Raw genomic sequence first — 19,374 nt, 5'->3', positions numbered from 1 at the left:
CCTTAAAATTTGAGAATTTTGTATATTTTGCGTTATAAGTAGAGATGATTTATACTATTCAGATTTCCTTTTCTTTATAACATATATGGGAGATCTGAAAGTGAGGGAGAGTAAGTCAGATGTTTGGTAGTATGGAGAAGGTATGGGTAACCATTAGAAAAATGGAGAAGCAAGCTGATGAGGTCGTCACTATTAGATGTCTACTTAAGTAATGCCATTGTCAACTTTTATTGATGCCCATTTTCCTGATTGTATAATCTTCTCTTCTAATTCTGAGCTGCTCAAGGTAAAGGTATGAAAAAGGCAGCTTCTTGGATTTGTATGCAGTTATTCTGCCAAATGGGTAAAAGGAGAGGAGAAGGAGATCAGTAGTTGAGGGTATTTCCAAGAGAGTGAATGACTGTAATCATGGATCATAGTCTCTCTGCTGTGTAAAGAAGGAAAATGAAGACAAGAGGATCATTAACAGATAGAAAGTTAGGAGATCTGTAGATAAAAAGGTCTTGATGAGCTGGAAGAACTGTTTCTAGAAACATATTTCAAAAATGAGCTGAGAGTGTAACTGGTAATGGCTAAAAAAGTGATATGCTTATTTTTGAATTCTTATTTTTTTGTGATAAGAAGCGATAAGATATAAAACCTTGGTAATAGAAGTTGAAATTACTGTGCCAGATCATTGGTATTGAGGAAGTCAAGAACGGGTGAATAAATATTCACATACATATTGAGGTTCTCTTTCGTTAGTAACGTCAATCATAGTAGTGGATGGATGAATGGGAGACAGACAGCCGAGGACCAAATCAGAAAATATAGTGGCTTCGGTATCACATAAAATAAATTGGAAGTCATCACTGGCACAGAAAAATTCTGGCGGACACATTTGTTTCTCTAGATTATTTTGGGCCCCACCATAATTTCAAAAACATATGTCCCAGTATGTGCTAAATTTATGGAATGTCTTTTGATAATAAGATTCGTAATTCTGATATCTATGTATAAGTGTGTTTTAACCATGCAAATACAAAAAATAACAACCAGCTAGCCTGCAGATGATTGCAAAGAAATTGAATCATAATAACTTCCTCGTCTTTTCCTATTCATGACAGGGACAAAAAAAGTTTGCTTTGAAAAGCTCCTACCAACTCAGAAGTACAAGGATGGAAATTGTGCCCTTCTAACATCCATTCTAATTCTGTTTTTCAAATTCACAGAGAGTGAAGAAGTTTATCAAAGGCAGGTGCTGTCAATTTCATGTATCATCTTTGGAATTGTCATCGTGGGCATGTTCTGTGCAGCATTCTACTTCAAAAGCAAGTAAGACCATCTCTCTCAAGTGTTAAAAGGTTACTTCTCAGAGAAAGCACTTTGTCTTTCTTTAACTTCACAGTCTGTGCTCCAGGCAGAGGGATCTTGTGCAAATGGGTCCATCAAACACCTATGAATGACTTAGAATCTTTTATAGACTGGGGGGAGTATATGCAGCATGTGCATGTGTGTGTGTGTGTGTGTGTGTGTGTGTGTGTGTGTGTGTGTGGTTTATCTTTGGTGCACCTAGTGATCATTCCTCTCTGTGATCATGAACACTCCATGTTCTTTGCAGTTTTTGATTACCTGCCAAAAGGAAAGGCTCAGTGTCTGCCTGTCACTAAGGGGTTAACACTTCTGAACAGAGGGGCCATTGGTGTATACCTAAGTATTATCAACAAATATCTAGACTTTTCTGGGAAACAAATACTTTTCCTTTTGTAGTATTGTCACCTGATACCCCTAAAGGTTTCAGCCAAATATGAAATATGAATACTATAAGATCTACTTTGGTTCATTAGTTGGTAAGCATGTCTCGAATATACTTCCCTGCTAAGAAATTGAAACTTCTGGGGTACCTGGCTGCTCAGTCAGAAGAGCATGTGGCTCTTGATCTTAGGGTTGTGTGTTCGAGCCCAACGTTGGGTACAGAAATTACTTACATAAATAGATACACTAACTTCAAAAAAAAGAACCCAAAACTTCTGCTGATAAAGGCACTAATTTTGACTAATAAAGTATAATAAAATATACACATACCTATATATACATACAAATATATTTATTCCAAGTGAACTTTGATAAAGGTATTTTATTTATGGAAATTTATTTAAGTGTTGCAAGCCTTAAGAAGTTGGCACAGATTCTATTCTTACAGCTTGTGTGAAATGCAAGCCAATGTGTAATTGCTTTTAATTGGACCTATATTTGTCTACCCATTTGCTCTTCTAAAAATGGGTCCATTTCCAGATATAGTCCATGACACCTGTCTGCATGTTGTATATGTTGATCTTTAAAAAGAACAGCAATTATGATTTTAAAAAATAATGGAAACTTGGTATGAATCCATAATTAGTAACTATTGTTTTTTAATGAACTATTTCAGAATAGGTTTAGATTTTCAGAATTACTGTGAAAGTAGTACAGATAGATCTCATATAACCCAGACCCAGTTTCCCCTAATACTGATGTCTTATATTAGTATGTTGCATTTGTCACAATGAATGAATATTCATATTGTATTACTAACCGAAGTTCATATTTGCAGATATCCCTAGTGTTTACCTAATGCGCTTTGTTCCAGGCCCCCATCCAGGCCCCCACCTAGGGTACCACATCATATTTAATTGTCACGTATCCTAGGCAATTCTTGGCTGTGACAGTTATTAGTGTTCATTTTTGAGAACTTACTCTTTGTCAGGGAGACTGGGCTTCGCAGGTATTATCCCCCAATCCTCAAAACAATTGGAATTGTTCCTTATTGCTGCATTTTTCAAATAATAACGGAATTTAATTTTAAAATATTAATTTGTCAAAGCCACACAGATGGGGTCTTTGAATTTCCACAGTCCTTGTTGAAATTGCATGCTGGAAACGACTCTACCACATTAGCTCCCACGGTCCTCCCGCTAGATGATGGAAGGCGAAACTGTTTAGGGTGAATCAGGAATATCGTGCCTGGTACAGCCCATAGTGCTTGGTGCGTCCTCTAGGGAGCTTATGTGGCGTATTTTCAGGATTTTACGTGCGTCACTCACACCTGCATTCAGATCACCAGGCAGCCACTTGCCTGTTATGTATTATTAGGCAAATTGCATCCAGTCCCTCAGCCTCAGTTTCCTTTTTGGTAAAATATGACCGAAAACAATATTTACCTTATAGAATTTGCTAGGGATTAATGGGATAACAGTGTAGCAAGCACAGCATGGTGTTCCAAAGAGTAAATAATGAAGGCTTGCTATGGTTAACACCTCCGGTTTTCCACCCTGGAACTTGGAGGCTAACTACAGAGTGAAGTGCACGCACTGGAGCACGAGAGGGGTAATCACACGCCGCAGGGCGTTCGAAGGGTCTCCCCGCAAGTGCTGTGTACAGGAAAGAAATTGTGTATTTAACAATAAGCAAATTACCATCAAGTGGTGGTTAATCACTTATTTTTAGAGTATAATTTGTAGTTGTACCACATGTAAAGGAAAGACTGATTATGACAATCACAAGAATGGAGAGCAGCTGGATAACTGGAGGACCTCCATCTTCACGGCTGTCAGTCTCTCCCTCCCTAGGCAGCACGTGGGCTCTGAGACGAACACCTCCTCCTGGGGCTCAGTGAGGTGTCGGGGTTTAATGGAAACACTGTGCAACATCATTCATTATGGGGGACTCCAAGAACTGAGCCAGGGGAGGAACACTAATCAGGATGTTGTCTTTCTGCCTGCCCAGCTGGGACACATTTTTATTAAAAATCAAATAAATAAGAAAATGTGAGAATAATAAAGTAATAATAAAAATTGAAGCCTTTTCCAAGTGGAGTTACATTTCTCAGTAGAGACCTAGAATGTATTTCCTTCTAGCATAATTTCCAGGTAGGTCTTCCTTTATTTTTCTCTGCCTGAGAAGAGTGCTATACCTCACACGAAGCTTCTAATCTATATAGCTGAAAGCAATGCAAATTTTTATAGCACACTGGCACATGTGTCTTTCCACCCATTCCTGGAATTCTAATTCCCATCCCCAGATCTCAGGGATAATAGCGTAGGCAGACTCTACCTCGATTTTTCCTTACTTTCACACATACCATAAGGTTGTTAATATGTGTATCATTTGTTTGACTTCATCTTGGAAGTGCCAAGTCTTCTAGAATTCTCCGAACTCTCCATCATTGGTTTTTAAATAAATGTACTTGAGTTAGCATCCTATAGACTGGGATATATACCTCCTAGCCAGAGAAAATCGGGAGTTACCCAAAAGCTCCCATTCCCTTGGATCATCTGTATTTTATTTCCCATAATCCTTCAGATCCCACCACTCTGGTCCTTTGTCCATTGTCTTGGGACCCTTGGTATGGCACGACCTTGCCACATGGAATATTATAGCAAATTATTCACAGGTGAAAGTTTGAAGGCAGATAACATGATGAGGTAGAAGTGATCAACACCTTCTTGGATATAGAGGATTTTCTGAGTGAACTGAACCTCCACAACCCTATAGGACACAATGAAAGAAATTTTCTTCTCATCACTTCCAACAAGCCCATATAGTCCCGTAGGTTGTTAATGGAACTATTAGTTGAGCTATTCAAATCTGGCTGATGGGGCTCACATGGCAACTATAAATTCTTCTAGGTTTCTTTTTACTTTCAACTCATATGGGCAAGAAGTGTGAGGCTGTCTGTAGGAGTTCTTAGTAGACTTGGGAAGTGCAAGACACAATTCAATTCTAAAAAAAAAAGGAATTGAGATAGGAGAGGAGATGTTCCAGGAAACAGAAGTTAGGACAAATAATGATCACAACTGGGAAAAACAGAAGGAAAAGAGAAAAATGGTGCTCCCAGTAAAAACCAGCCCTGACAATAGGTTATCACCCTCCGAAGTCAAAGATTTTAGCCCAAGGAAAGCCCATTGAAGACAGGCAGTGAATGCTCTGGTATGCAGCTTTGATTCTCTTGAGCAGTGAAGATCTTAGTCCTCCAGTTGCTAAAACAAAGATGATAAAAGTTGCCTTGCTCTGACCTGAGATAGCCCACCTCCAATGACAGGTCAACGTGAGGCTCTGAAGGCCTAGATTTTTACCCCAACTTAGGGTGCAAGGCCATGCTGGTTTCAGAGCCCTCTAAGGGATTTGCTGAGCTCTTCCCTGAGACTGCATTATGTTCCAATTTCTCCCTCAACCCAGCCCTGCTTCCCTTCCTTTGATTCCACAGGTGTTGATCCAAGGAGCCTCGCCTAATAAAAATCCTGCATGCTGTCTCCCTCTCAAGCCGCTTCAGCCCATCCCGCAACACTCCCAATAATGCCAACCAGTGGACTTGTGATACCTGATAGTCCACAACTTCCATGTCATTTCTTTCTGATGAACTGGACCAGAGAAACTTAAAACTCCACCAACTATAAAATGTTAACACTGACACTGTTAGGCTAGTAGGGTTCCAGCGTGCAATGCCCCTATATTGTCTTTCCCAGAGCATTGACTCTTGCGAGAGAGCTAATGGTATTGTAATCAGACACCTGTCGTGTCCTGGTTCCCATTTCCTGGATGAGGGAGGAAAGAGGAAAAACATGCGTGTCTGGGACAGGGTAAGGATGGTAGAGAAGGAGGCTGGTTCAGAAAGAAAGGCCTGTTTATCCTGGAATATTAGTGAGTTAGGACTTGAGTGAGAAGCCAGTAAAGGAAAGCAAATTATTAAAGGGTTTAGGAAACTGCAGTCACACATTTTTATGAGGAAAATTCCTTTAGAAGTTAGCATTTCCCATACACTGAATTACAGAATTACTGAAAAGAGAGTTAATGTTTCTACTATTTAATCCTTAGGAGAGTCACTGGATCCTTACTCTGTGACAAGCCCCCTTTTACTTCCTCACGATAATTTACTCGGATAGAACCTCCGGATCTCCTGTTTCCTTCATCAGTGAATCCCGGATGGGATTTTGTGGCTATAATGTGCTTCATAAAATGCTGATATGATAGATTTATTTTTAACAATAGGCTACAGATTAGCTGTTAGGAAATAGATTATTACAACTGGATTAAAGCAACTGAAAGCACTGGAGATAAATGCTCCCCAAACAATTGAAAAGATAAAAGAAACTTTGTAACAAACAGAGCTACATGACTGCTGTTGTAAATTCAAAGGAGTTAATGATGCTCAGAGCCTCCAAATCCGGGAGCCAACATTGTCGCTTGCTTGTGAGAGATGCAATTAATACAATATCTTTGAGCCAGTGTTCTCATTCCTCTCTAGGATCTGCCCATACAACTAAGCTTGCTAAATGATGGGAAGGGGAGCAGATCAACACTTTACAGGTGTTCTCACATTTAGTTTCCACAGTATCCATGGAAGTTAGCTTTTACGACACCATGGACAGATGAGGAAACCGAGGCTCAGAGATATTGAGGAAAACAGTCCTTTTGATTTAGGAAATCAAAGCAAAAGTGGTGGGTGGCAGAGCTGGGATTCAAATCACAGTCCGTCTGATACCCAAGCCCATTCTCAGGAAAAGCTCTCTGCAGGAGACAGTGCACATAGTGAACCAAAGGCTCTATCCTTGACAGGGACCTTGGGAAGAGTTCAATGTTTGGGGTGGGCGGGATGATTCTGCAACGTGTGTGTGTGTGTGTGTGTGTGTGTGTGTGTTTCTGGGTACCGAGTCTTCCGCTGATAGATAATTACTATAAAGCCCTTGGAAGAGAGCAGTCCATAAGGCAGTAATTTGTTGCTTCCTTCTGGTGTAGCCTGACTTAAGCAACAGTCACCCACATATGCAGGCAAGAGTACTTTACTCAGAGTCTGAAACTCGAGAATAGTCTCAATCTTCCCACTGAGAAGCTGTGGGAATATGGGCACGTGGTTTGACCATCCCAAGTGGTGGCTCAAAGTACAGAGTATTCAGCCAAATGGGCTGGGTTCAAATTCAGCTCCACCACGTACTAGCAATGGGACTCTGGAAAAATTATTTAACTTCTCTGTGCCTCAGTTTCTTCATATATTAAATGAGGATAGGTTAATGCCTCATCACACAGAATTATCGTGAAGAATAAGTGAGTCGATATATGGAAAACAGTTAAAATGTGCTTGGCACATAGTAGGTGTTCTTTCAAAAGTTAACTATTTTTTTATTATTATTTACAAAGTAGAAATAAAAATCTTTACATTTGGGTCTAATTGTAACAATAAATGAGCTGTTTCTAAATTGTAGAAGAGGAAATATACTCGTGGAATATATGCAGGCCATGCCATTAAGCCACACATGTTTGGAAATGTAAATGTAACAAATAGAGATGTAACTTTGATGCTATGTTATATGTGGCTGCTAGGTCCAAGCTTCAAATTTTTCCACTGGCTACTTCAGAGCATTTCTAATCCTTTACAGCTGAGCACTAAGGCTTGGGGAACCTCTTGCCTCCCTGGGGGCCAGGATGATGCATTATGCTTCTGTCTGACTTTGGCGCACCATTGGGTGTGAATCCCGGGATGTTGATGGATAAAACCAGCTTCTCTCCAGATTAGAAGTTATCTAATGCGGTTGCTCGGTTGAAAACAAAGGAAGGATTTTCTTTGTTAACTGAGTTTTCCAGCTTTAACAAATGACAAATATAGATGTTGGGAATGAATGAACCCCCAAAATATGAATAGAATAAACTGATGCAACTAGTTATGTGTTTGTTTATTTAAACCTGCAGGAAACAAGCTAAACAAATTCAAGAGCAGCTGAAAGAACCGCAAAATGGTAAAAACTACAGCCTCAAAGCATCCAGCACAGTGGCAAAGGCAGAGAACTTGGTGAAAAATCATGTCCAGCTGCAAAGTGTAAGTTACCCGTCTATACTTCTCTTCCCCCAGCCCACCTCAGTGCTTCCAGTTCGGAGGGGATGGGCATCTTGGGATCAGACTTGTCTTTTTTTTTTTTTTTCAGTACTTTGTAGATTTTTCCTTAAATCATCTTGCAGTTCTGTGTGTGTGCAGATGTACAGGTTGAAACAGAGAAAAATTAAATCTCAGCTTTTGATTACAATCTGCAGTATAAATTAATCTCTGGAAGCAAAAAAAGCTTCCCTTGTTTGTACTATAATAACTTATTACCTTCTTACTCTGTGTCGGAAATTGTGCTGGGCACCAGGGATGCAATGTTCCCTACCTGATGGGAACTTACCTGTGGTAAGAGATACAGACACCAGACCCAGAGGGGGTATGTGGGTTGAGATGGTTGACATTGCGATAGATTGGAGAGGAAACCAAAGGGAGGTGGATGGGTGAAAGGTTCATCAGCTAGTCAAACAGCAAAGGAAAAGAGAAAAACAGAAAAAAAGAAGAAAGAAAGAAAGAAAGAAAGAAAGAAAGAAAGAAAGAAAGAAAGAAAGAAGAAAGAAAGAAAGAAAGAAAGAAAGAAAGAAAGAAAGAAAGAAAGAAAGAAAGAAAGAAAGCCATGGAATCCTGAGAATGTGTATTATATTCAAGCAACTTCAAGGTAAGGGGTTTGAGAGATGTCAAAGTTACAGTCAGTATGTCCTAATACCAGACCTTAAATAGATAGCAGAACTTGAAACACGAGCTCTTTGAATCCTACATTCTTTCTACAGTTGTTTTAATTATTTCTGAGATATATTGCAAAACACTTAATTAAAGACAAGCAAATATCATCCAAGACATCCTGAAATATTCCTCCCAGGGTAGAAATTCTTTGCCCCCATAGAAGATGGCACTTCCAGATTCTGAGACACAGAAGGAAGGAACAAAGGCCGTGGTATAAACCTAGTATTTGAGTAGAATAGGCAATCACCCAGGACATATTCATGCCCCTCCAAATGCGTAAATCACTGGGAATTTGTACATCATTTGTGATTCTAAAAAATCATTACCCAGAAAGTCACCATTTGCTATGCATAACAGACGTACTTAGATGTTTAGTGTGGAATTCATAAATCAGAATCGCTTCCCAGCAAAGTTTTGTTAAACTTGTAATCATAGTTATGTGGGGACTGTTCTTTTCTGTAACAGAAGGGATGCTTTTGCTAATGATTTCTGAGAATTATCTCACCACCCTAACACAAATGCAGTGATGGGGGGTTTCAATTCCTTAGCAACTGGACCTGCCGACGATAAACAAGCCACTAGTTAAGATAGTGACTACGGATGTTAATCAGTAATGTATTATTGCATTATGGAAGAAGGTCCAGCATGAACTGAACTCATCTTCAATTTGTACAGAGGTGACTGGTTGTTTTCAAGAGAGAATGAGGGAATAGGGAGAGGAGTCAGCGGGGGCGTGACGAGTCAGGGAAATGAAAAATGAAAGAGTTGGTCAGTGTACTAGTCAGCTGCGTCTGTTAGCTGGCAACGAGGATTTTCGGAGTTTAGGATTCTGTGCTTCCACAGAGACGGGGAGACAGAGGTCCTATCCTTCCTAATTACAGTTCGAAGAGTTGGCTTTCAGGTCCTTGAGAAAGAAACCCCTGAGTTGTAGGAGATAAATCTACATCTCAAAATGACAAAGGGCAGCTTACATTTATAAGCCTTTTTCAAGTAATTGCTCCAAGAAAGGCAGGTCAGGGGCCTTTCCTCCGGTGTAGGGGTTGCAACACTTGAAAGATTTGGGGGCACATTGGGTTTTCTTTTCTTTTTCTTTCCCTCTCCTCCCCTCTCCGGCTCACCCATACCCACATTTTGTATGTGAGCCAGGGAAGCAGAGGGTGGGTTCAACTGGATCATTCGCACAGGGCCCAAGATAAGATGTGGGAAAGTGTCTTTTTATATTCTTCCTTTTGGGATAAAGATAGGATTTTTTTTTCCTCTGAGTTGGTGTGTGGTCAGCTAGGACAATACATTTCAAGGGATCATCAGTTTTAGGCTGGGCTGGGAGTTCAGGCAGAGAATCAATAGGAAAGGAAGGCTCATAAGGACCGTGAAGAAGGAGAGCGAGGTGCATTGGGGAGACACGTGTAGGCTTGACATAGCACCGTACACTTTGCCTGCCTGGGCCCAAGGGACCGCCTGAGTGGGTCTCTTTAACCAGACTAGACTGGAGTAAATAAGTTGCTTTCCCAGAGGCACATATCAATTTAAGTGCTAGAAAGCAATGTGGATCGCTACCAGCTTTGTTATACCTTTGTCAACATTTCTTTTGCTAATTTAATAGGAGAACATGGTACTTCTTTAAATTTACATTTAACTATTTGACTATGTAGTATAATCTCAGCCCATATATTTCTAGTCAGATGTTCAGTCTGGTGAGTTATGTCCCTGTTCATACTCTCGCTCCTACTTTTGTTATAAGACTCAAGTAACAATTGGACTGTAGTTTTTCATGTTGTAGATTATGGGAGGAAATAGTAATGGAGAATATATATCACTAATGCATTGGAAAGGAACAGAAACTTTTAAGAGCATTTGCTCTCTTTCCATTTTATGCTGAAGATATGCAAGGAGAAGTATAGAGACCATCCAGGCAGCTGGAAGCCAGGTAGCCCTGGTCTGAGGGCAAGCAGTAATCTGAGGTGGGGCTCAAATTTTCTGCTTGAATATTGGAAAAAGCAAATGTATTGAAAAAAATTTAGCAAATTAGGGTTTTTTTTGTAGGTCTCTATTTTATTTTCTTCCTGCAAGATCTGTAAGGAAATACCGACGTCAGTGTTAAAAGCAAACAATGATAAATGAAATTGCGATCATCGTAATAGCAAACATCATAGACTGAGTACATACACAGAATCATGCTAAATGATATAAATACATCGCCTCATTTCGTCCTAACAGCAACGACTTAATTTACACCCCCTGTGTGCAGAAGAGGGAAATGGGACTCAAAGCCTGAGAAAGTTTATCTCTGACAGACTGCCTGTTGAGTAGCAGAAAGGCAGACATGGCTTTATAACTCAGTGGTTCAACAGGGGGCAGTGTTGCCCCAGAGAACTTTTGGCAAAGTGTTATAACTTGAGAGGCATCTATGAGCAGAGGGCAGAAGGGCTGATACATGTTCCACAATGTACAGGATAGCCCTCCTCCCTCCAACGGAAAATTATCCTACCCAAATATCAAAAGTAGTGAGGACATCCAGAGTCCAAGCTCCAGTTGCATAGAGCATCCATTAGGAAATTCTGAATGCCCAGCGCAGGTGTTCCATCATTATTTCTACTACGCAGAGGATGATGGGTTATCCAGGTACACTCGAATCCTTGGGAGGGAAAACTTCCTGCTCGGACACCGTATCAGGCAAATCTGTCTTTATTTTATCTGGAAGCCCAGGTTAACTACTTGGAATTCTTCGCAAATTGCAGTGTTTAACAAATGAATTGTCTGCATCTGGCATTCCCTTAAGTTCATTAAACATTCATGGGGAAGGGTTTCACTTTACAGTCATTTAACAAGATGTGAAACACCTAGTCCAGTGAAGCAACATGATACTCTGGAAACACTTGACTCAGAGGCTGCCGAACTAGCCCTGGCAGTTCCGTAGAAGCATCTAGCGCCTTACCGTCATCTGCAGGTGAAGCATTTGTGACTCGGAGAGATGAACTGACCTCATGTACTGTGTCCTGGGTGAGAGAGGGAGCTGGAGCTAGCATTATAACCTCCATACTGAGTGACACTTCTCAGCCTGGTTCAGGGAGCAGAATGACAAGTCATTAAAAGAAAGATGAACCCTTCTCTCTTAAAATCAAGAGAATATATACCTAAGTGAAAAATAAGGGAATAAAATCATACACTCCTTCCCACCCTTTTTTCAAGAACCCTTTCAGGAAAGATAGGTTTATGGGAGTAACATTCAATGAGGAAGAATTGGCAGATAATATTTGCACGCATTAGGAAAGTCCTAAGAATTTAATGCCTAACACAGCCTGGTTAATTGGTAGAGAGAGGAATCCATTTATTCCGTAATACTTACTGAACACTTCTCTGTGCCGGGCACTGTATGAAGAGCTTACAAAGTACAAACAGGAGAGATGGAACGTGACCTCCTGGGGCTCACAGGCTCTTGATAGAAACAAGCGTTGTAATAGTATACAGCAGTTGTTCTCTAATGTAGATACGTGAAGTCACAGAGCTATCAGAGAATGGAAAAGGACATCCATGGTTGTCTGGGGGAGAACTGAATCCTGCCCAAAGTAGGTGACCTACCACGAACTGAGTCTTGGGAGTGGGTTGAAGTTCGTCAGATAGCTGTCAGGGGATTGGTCAGAAGAGGTAATTTCTTTATAGCGTGAATCAATGTTAACTTTAAATAGTTCTAGTTTAAAACTTGATCTCTTGTTGTATAGAGCAAATTCTCACTTACTGATTCACTATAGATGCATACCTTCATCTATTCAAATATATATTAAATATTTAGTAAGGACCAGGCACTGCATTAAGGACCAGGGATATAATGATGACCCAAAATGACAGTGTCCTTACTTTCAAGGAGCTTACTGATTACTGTAGGTGATAGATAATTCCACAAACGAATCTGCCAAGGCCTCCGGTCAATAGTGAACAGTCCTGTTAGAGCTTCTAGAAGGCAGGTCTGGGAGCTGAGCTGGCAATATAAGAAAGGCAAAGAGCTCTCAGAAGAGGGAATGATGGCATGTGCTCAGTCCCCCTGGCTGAGAGGGGCATATGGTTGAGGTGAGAAGGTGGGTCATATGGGGTGGGAGTGAGGGGAAGTGCTTGCTGTAACCCGTGTGTAGAAAGGGTACCTTGGTTCCATGGAAATGGGTTGACGTTTGACTGCAATCAGTATCGTTCTTCCTGCTGGGGATATGGTACAAAGTTCCTAACAGCAAGAGCAGTCAAATTGTTTTTAATTACTTGCATCAGAAATCACGCTTTAAAATATACCATAACCACTCATTTTCACCATGCTCTGGGCTCCTAAGTCAGACTTCCAGTAAAGAACATTTGACACAGACATAGAGGAGCTGGGAGCAATGCAGAGAGACAGACATTTAAAACCCTTTAAAAATATCTTCCTTCCTGCCTTTATTGCCTGGGGTTGCAGACCAGGTGATTATCAGCTCTGTCATCATTGCTTTCCAACACAGACACACTTCCATTTAACCTTCTGACTCCGGCGGCGTGCCTCGGGCAGACCTGGAAACAATGTCGCTGCTCTCCTTCCAACATGAGCCTGCTTCATTTGACATGTCTGTTGATTTCAGTGCACCATCAGCACTGTGTTAGGAGCAAGGCAGGTGATGGTGTAAACAACAGTGGAGGTCCTCAGCACCCAGGAGCACCCACAAGATGGGCTTTTGGGAAGGCCACTCACTGGGATGAGTGCTTCCCCAAGAAATAACAGTACTGAGCAGGGCCTCTGTGGGTGTTTAAAAGGAAATCAACTTAGCTCATGTTGAAAGGACCAGTGAATGGACCGTGGCCTCTCCTTATTAGGTATTAAAGTGACATTTTGTACATTATACCGAATGAGGTATTAATAAAACAGGTACACACGCAGAAAGTCAAGATCTGTATGAATGCAAGGAAAGAACATGGAGTCAACTACCATACTTGTGACCGTGCACAGAAATGTTACTGGAAAGGGCCAGATGGGCAGCTTTACTGGAGATATTATCTCATGGATAAAATTATGCAGACCGGAACCCCTCCCACGGATGGAAGTGTCTAAATTTTGGAAGGAACCGTAAGAAATGCTTTCAGCATAAAGCATAAAAATGTCCAAAGGCTATAACCGTGGTCAGTTAAGCTACCTTTAAGGAGATTTGTTGCAGACTGTTTGCTGAGTGGATTCTGCACCTTGAGGGCCTATAGCTGAAAATAAGAGACTGAATTCTACCTTTAGTCTAAATTCCTCTTTTCCTCCTCCTCGTCTCTTCCTTCTTCTTCTTCTCCTTCTTCTGCTTCTTTTTTAGGGTATGTATCTTTTGCTTTAAAAAAATATATATTTTTTTTATTTTTTAAAGTAGACTTTGTTTTTTAAGGCATTTTTAGATTTACAGAACAGTTGCAAAAATAATACAGTGAGTTCCCCTATACACTCTACTCATTTTCCTACTAGCATCGTATAGCATCGTATATTAACAAGGTACATTTGTTAAAATTAATGAACCCCTAGTGATGCCTTGTTACTAACTCAAATCCAGAGTTTATTCAGGTATCCTCAGTGTGTACCTAATTGTTTCTGTCCCAGGATTCCATCCAGGATACCACATTACATTTGGTGGTCGTATATCCTCTTGGCTGTGACAGTTTGTCAGATTTTCCTTGTCTTAGCGGCTCTGACAGTTTTTAGGAGTCGTGGTCAAGTATTGTGTAGGTGCTCCACTACTGGAATTAGTTTGATGTCTTTCTCATGATTCGATCGGAGTAATGAATGGGGTTTGGGGAGAAAGAGAACCGAGATAAAGTGCCAAATCATCACTCATCAAAAGTGCACATTATCAATATGATTTAACACTGTTGATGATTACTTTGTCACCTGACGTAGTAATTGCTAGGAGTCTCCACGGTGATCTCACTCTTCCCTTCCTTTCTATAGAGCTCTCTTTGGAAGGAAGTGACTCTGTGTAGCCCGCACTTGAGGAATGGGGAGTTATGCTCCCCCTTTGTAAAGGCAGAGTATCTGCATAAGTTATTTGGAATGCTACTGCAAAGAGTTGATCTCTTGTTCCTCACTTACTTATTAATTTCATCATTGATCTAAGAGTATGAATTCATGGATACTTATTTTATACTTCGAGTTATAATTCAATAAATAATTTTTCTTATTTTATATCAACTTCATTCAGCTGTGGCCATTGGTAGCTCTCTCAGTTGGTCCCTGTGTCATTTTGACGTACTTCGTCAGTTCAGTACAGGTTTTCTGGAGGTTTCTATTGAGTGTGTCCTTGCTTCCAGGCCCTCTCAGCAGACAAATCATAGATGTATCTGCTTCTGTGCAGTACTTTTGCCTTTAGTCTGCAGATTTCACTCGATTCCAAAGTTCCTTAGGACAGCATGCCCCCTAGTCCCCACCTCCCACTAACGTTTTCATATATTTATAATTCAGTTTCCTTTAGCAGAGTTTGTATGCCTTCCTGGAATCTCCAGATCTCCGAAATGATACTTATTTTGTTAATAGGTAGGTTTCTTTAATAGATACAGGGTGATTAAGTTTACCTATTTCCTTTTGCATGAATTTTGATGACATGTCTTTCAATAAGTGGGTCCATTTCAACTAATATATCAAATTTGAAGGCATACAGTTATTCATAATGTCCTTTATTAACCATTTTCTGTCCATGGGAGTAGTAGTGATGGCCTCTTTCACTTCTGTTATTGATAATCTTTTCTCTCTTTTTTTTTCTATTCTGGGTTAGCCTGACCAGAGATTTATCAATGTTATTGATCATTTCAAAGCATCAACTTTGCTTTTGTTGGTTTTCTCTATTTTCCTGTTTTCAATTTTATTATTTCTCTAATTTTTATTATTTCTCTTCTGCTTGTTTCAGGTTTAAATTACTCTTCTTTTTTGTATTTTCCTAAGGTGGAAATTCAGATGACTGATTTTAGATATTTCTTCTTTTCAAATATAGGAACTTAATGTTGTAAATTTATCTCTAATCACTGCTTTAATTACCTAACACAAATTTGATAAGTTGTATTTTCATTTTCATATAGTTAAAAATATTTTAAAATTTCTTGTTTCTTTTCCTTGACCTTTCTGTTACTTAAAAGTATGTTGTTTACTTTCCAAATAGTTTTAGATTTTCCAACTATCTTTTTCTTATTGATTTCTAGTCTAATTTCAAATATGGTCTGAGAATATACTATTTATGATTTCTATCTCTTAAAAATTTCTTCAGTAGAGCATGAGACTCTTAATCTCAGGGTTGTGAGTTTGAGCCCCACACTGGGTGTAGAGGTTACTAAAAAAATTAAAAATCTTTTTAAAACATTTCTAAGATGTATTTTATGGCCAAGAATGTGATTTATCTTGATGAATGTTCTATGTGAGCTCAAAAAAAAAAAAAAAAAAAACAGTGAAGATTACCACTCTAGAAGAAGTATTTTATGAATATCAATTAGATGCAGTTATTTGAAAGTGCTATGTGGATCAACTATATCCTCAATGATACCCTGACTGCTGAATCTGTCAATTACTAATAGACGGGTGTTGAACACTCCAAGTATAATAGTGGATTTTTCTATTTCTCCTTGAGGTCTATCAGTTTTTGCCTTCTGTATTTTGATGCTATGTTGCTAGGCGTATAAATGTTAAGCCCTGTTTTATCTTCTTGGAGAATTGGCCCCTTATCATTAGGTAAATGATACTTTTTAAATCATTCTTTGTCCCTAAAATTTTTCCTTGTTCTGAAGTCTCCTTTGTCTGAAATGATTATACCTACTCCAGCTTTCTTTTGATCAGTGTTAGCATGATATATTTTTACCTCCTCTATTACTTTTATTCTAACTCTGTCTTTATATTTAAAGTGGGTTTCTTGTAGACAAGGTATAGTTGGGTTTTTTCCTCATACATGCTGATAATCTCTGTTTTTTAATTGGTGTATTTAGACCATTCATATATAAAGTGACTAATGATATAGTTCAATTAATATCTTCTGTATTTATAACCATTTTCAGTTCTTTGCACCTGTTCTTTGTTTCTTTTGTTATTTTCTATTTCTTCCTTCTCTGATTTTAATTATTTAGTATGATTCCATTTTTTCTCCTCTTCTAACATATCAATTATACTTCTTTTTATCATTTTTTAGTGGTTACCCAAGATTTTATAATATATATTTACAACTAATTGAAGTCCACTTTCAAATACCTGGTTAGTCCAGGTATTTTATAACTGGGTATTCCCAATTCTTTTCTCCTGTTCTTTATAAAATTGCTGCCAATCATTTAATTTGTGTATATACTATATCGACAATACATAATTATTTTGAACAGTTTTTTCAACTTGATCTATTAATAATAAGAAAAATAAAATATTTTAATTTACTTTTACTTATTACTTCTTTGGCATTTTTCCATCTTTGGGTAGATCTGAGTTTCTAATCTATAACATTTTGTTTCTCCTTGAAGAGCTTCTCTTAAAATTTCTTGCAGGACAGGTCTGCTGGTGATGAATTTCCTGTTTTTAGTTTGTTGGTTGGTCTAAGAAAGTCTTTATTTCTCCTTTCTTTTTGAAGGATAATTTAACCAGAGATATATTTTCAGTTTGGTGTTTATTTCTTTTAACACTTTAAGTATTTCATTCCTGTCTTTTCTTGTCTGGTTAGAATTCCAGTGTATTTGTTAATCTTTTTCTTCTAAAAGCAGTTTTTTTTTATTTTCTTTGGTTTTGATTTCAGCATTTTATTTTATTTTTGTTATTTTTTTTTCCTTTTTTAAAAAATACAGTTTGAATGTGATATGCTGTGATGTAGATTTTTTTGGTATTTATCCTTTATGGTGTGTTTTTTTAAAATATTTTTTTATTATGTTATGTTAGTCATCATAGGGTATATCCTTAGTTTTTGATGTAGTGTTCCATGATTCATTATTTGTGTATAACACCCAGTGCACCATGCAATATGTGCCCTCCTTAATACCCATCACTGGCCTATCCCAATCCCCCACCCCCCCTTCCCTCTGAAGCCTTCAGTTTGTTTCCCAGTGTCCATAGTCTCTCATGGTTCATTCCCCCTTCTGTTTACCCCCCCTTCATTCTTCCCTCCCTTCTCCTACCGATCTTCCTGCTATTTCTTATGTTCCATAAATGAGTGAAACCATATGATAATTGTCTTTCTCTGCTTGACTTATTTCACTTAGCACAATCTCCTCCAGTCCCATCCATGTTGCTGCAAATGTTGGGTAATTGTTCTTTCTAATGGCTGAGTAATATTCCATTGTATATATGGACCACATCTTAATCCAGTCATCTGTTGAAGGGGATCTTGGCTCCTTCCACAATTTAGCTATTGTGGACAATGCTGCTATGAACATTGGGGTGCATATGGCCTTTCTCTTCACTACATCTGTATCTTTGGGGTAAATACCCAGTAGTGCAATGGCTGGATCATAGGGTAGCTCAATTTTTATCTCTTTAAGGGACCTCCACACTGTTTTCCAAAGTGGCTGTACCAACTTGCATTCCCACCAACAGTGTAACTGGGATCCCCTTTCTCCACATCCTCTCCAACATTTGTTGTTTCCTGCCTTGTCCATTTTTGCCATTCTAACTGGTGTAAGGTTAGGTATCTCAATGTGGTTTTGATTTGAGTTTCCCTGATGGCTAATGATTTTGAACATTTTTTCATGTGTCTGTTAGCCATTTGTATGGTGTTTTGATATTCTGTGACCTTCCTGTATCTATGGTTTGGTGTCTGTCCATAATTTTGAAAAGTTCTCAGTCACTGTTACTTCCGATATTTATCCTGCTCCATTTTCTTTCTTTTCCTTCAGTGACTCCAATTATGCATATGTTATACCATTTGAAATTGTTCAACAGTTTTTCAATTTTATCATTCATTTTTTCCTTTCTTTTTTCTCTTCTTTTTTTTTAAATACTGTTTTTGTTTTGTGTTTCATGTCAGGATGTTTCTATTGATTAATACTCAAGTTCCCTGATTCTTTCCTTGGTTGTGTCCAATCTAATCATGAGCCTATCAAGTGCATTCATCATTTATATTACAGTATTTTTTATATCTAGATTTACTTTTGAGTATTTCTTAGAGTTTCCATCTCTCTACTTACACTACCCATCTGTTCTTACATGCTGCCTACCTTTCCCTTTACAGCCCTAAGCATAGTTATCGTGCTTATTTTAAATTCCATGTCTGATCATCCCAACTTTTCTGTGGTATCTGAGTCAAGTTGTGGTGCTTATTTTGCATATATATATATATATATATATATATATAGAGAGAGAGAGAGAGAGAGAGAGAGAGAGAGAGAGAGTATGCCTTATAATTCTTTGTTAAAAGGTAGACATGATACATTGGGTAATCCTGAGGTAAACAGATATTTAGTGTAGGTTTTATGTTAATCTGGTTAGCAGTGGGTTTCATTTAATGTTTGCTGTAGCTGTAGATGCCAAGTGCTTTAAAATCCACTAGTGTCTTTTATTTTGTCTCTGTTTGTGTCTTTGGGTTCTCCTGAGAACTCCAACCAACCCTGGATAGGAATACAACAACTTAAACCTGAATCTCATGTTAAATGTGGCCACTGAAATGAAAATGATTCTCATAAAGTCTGTGTGAGAGAGGAAAAATCCAAAATAATAAATTTTGAAAATAAATTTGTGTTAATTGACCAAAATAGTACAATTGAAAGCAACTGTATAACAACAATGCAATCATTTGAAAGAAAAGATTTAGAACATTGTATCTATTATAGATACTATGAATAGGAAGAACAAATCAGAGGTTGATTCTGTTCAAAACTTTCATCCAGGA

At 38.7% G+C, this 19,374-nt stretch overlaps 1 protein-coding gene across 8 annotated transcripts in view; it reads left to right on the top strand.

Annotated features, from left to right (window-relative positions):
• Nucleotides 1–19,374, top strand: part of NRG3 (neuregulin 3) — a 1,004,506-nt gene that overhangs the window by 969,040 nt on the left and 16,092 nt on the right. For all 8 annotated transcript variants that reach the window (XM_087862978.1, XM_087862977.1, XM_087862976.1 and 5 more), the window contains exons 5-6: nt 1,212–1,314; nt 7,702–7,828. In XM_087862978.1, the coding sequence (XP_087719104.1) occupies nt 1,212–1,314; nt 7,702–7,828 (230 nt within the window). The remainder of the gene's footprint in view (nt 1–1,211; nt 1,315–7,701; nt 7,829–19,374) is intronic.

Source organism: Ursus americanus, chromosome 6, assembly GCF_024610735.1.
Source record: "Ursus americanus isolate L20-20 chromosome 6, mUrsAme1.1.p, whole genome shotgun sequence".
Taxonomy (NCBI): domain Eukaryota; kingdom Metazoa; phylum Chordata; class Mammalia; order Carnivora; family Ursidae; genus Ursus; species Ursus americanus.
Note: the sequence above shows the minus strand (reverse complement) of the source record. Positions and strands in the feature narration are given on the sequence as shown.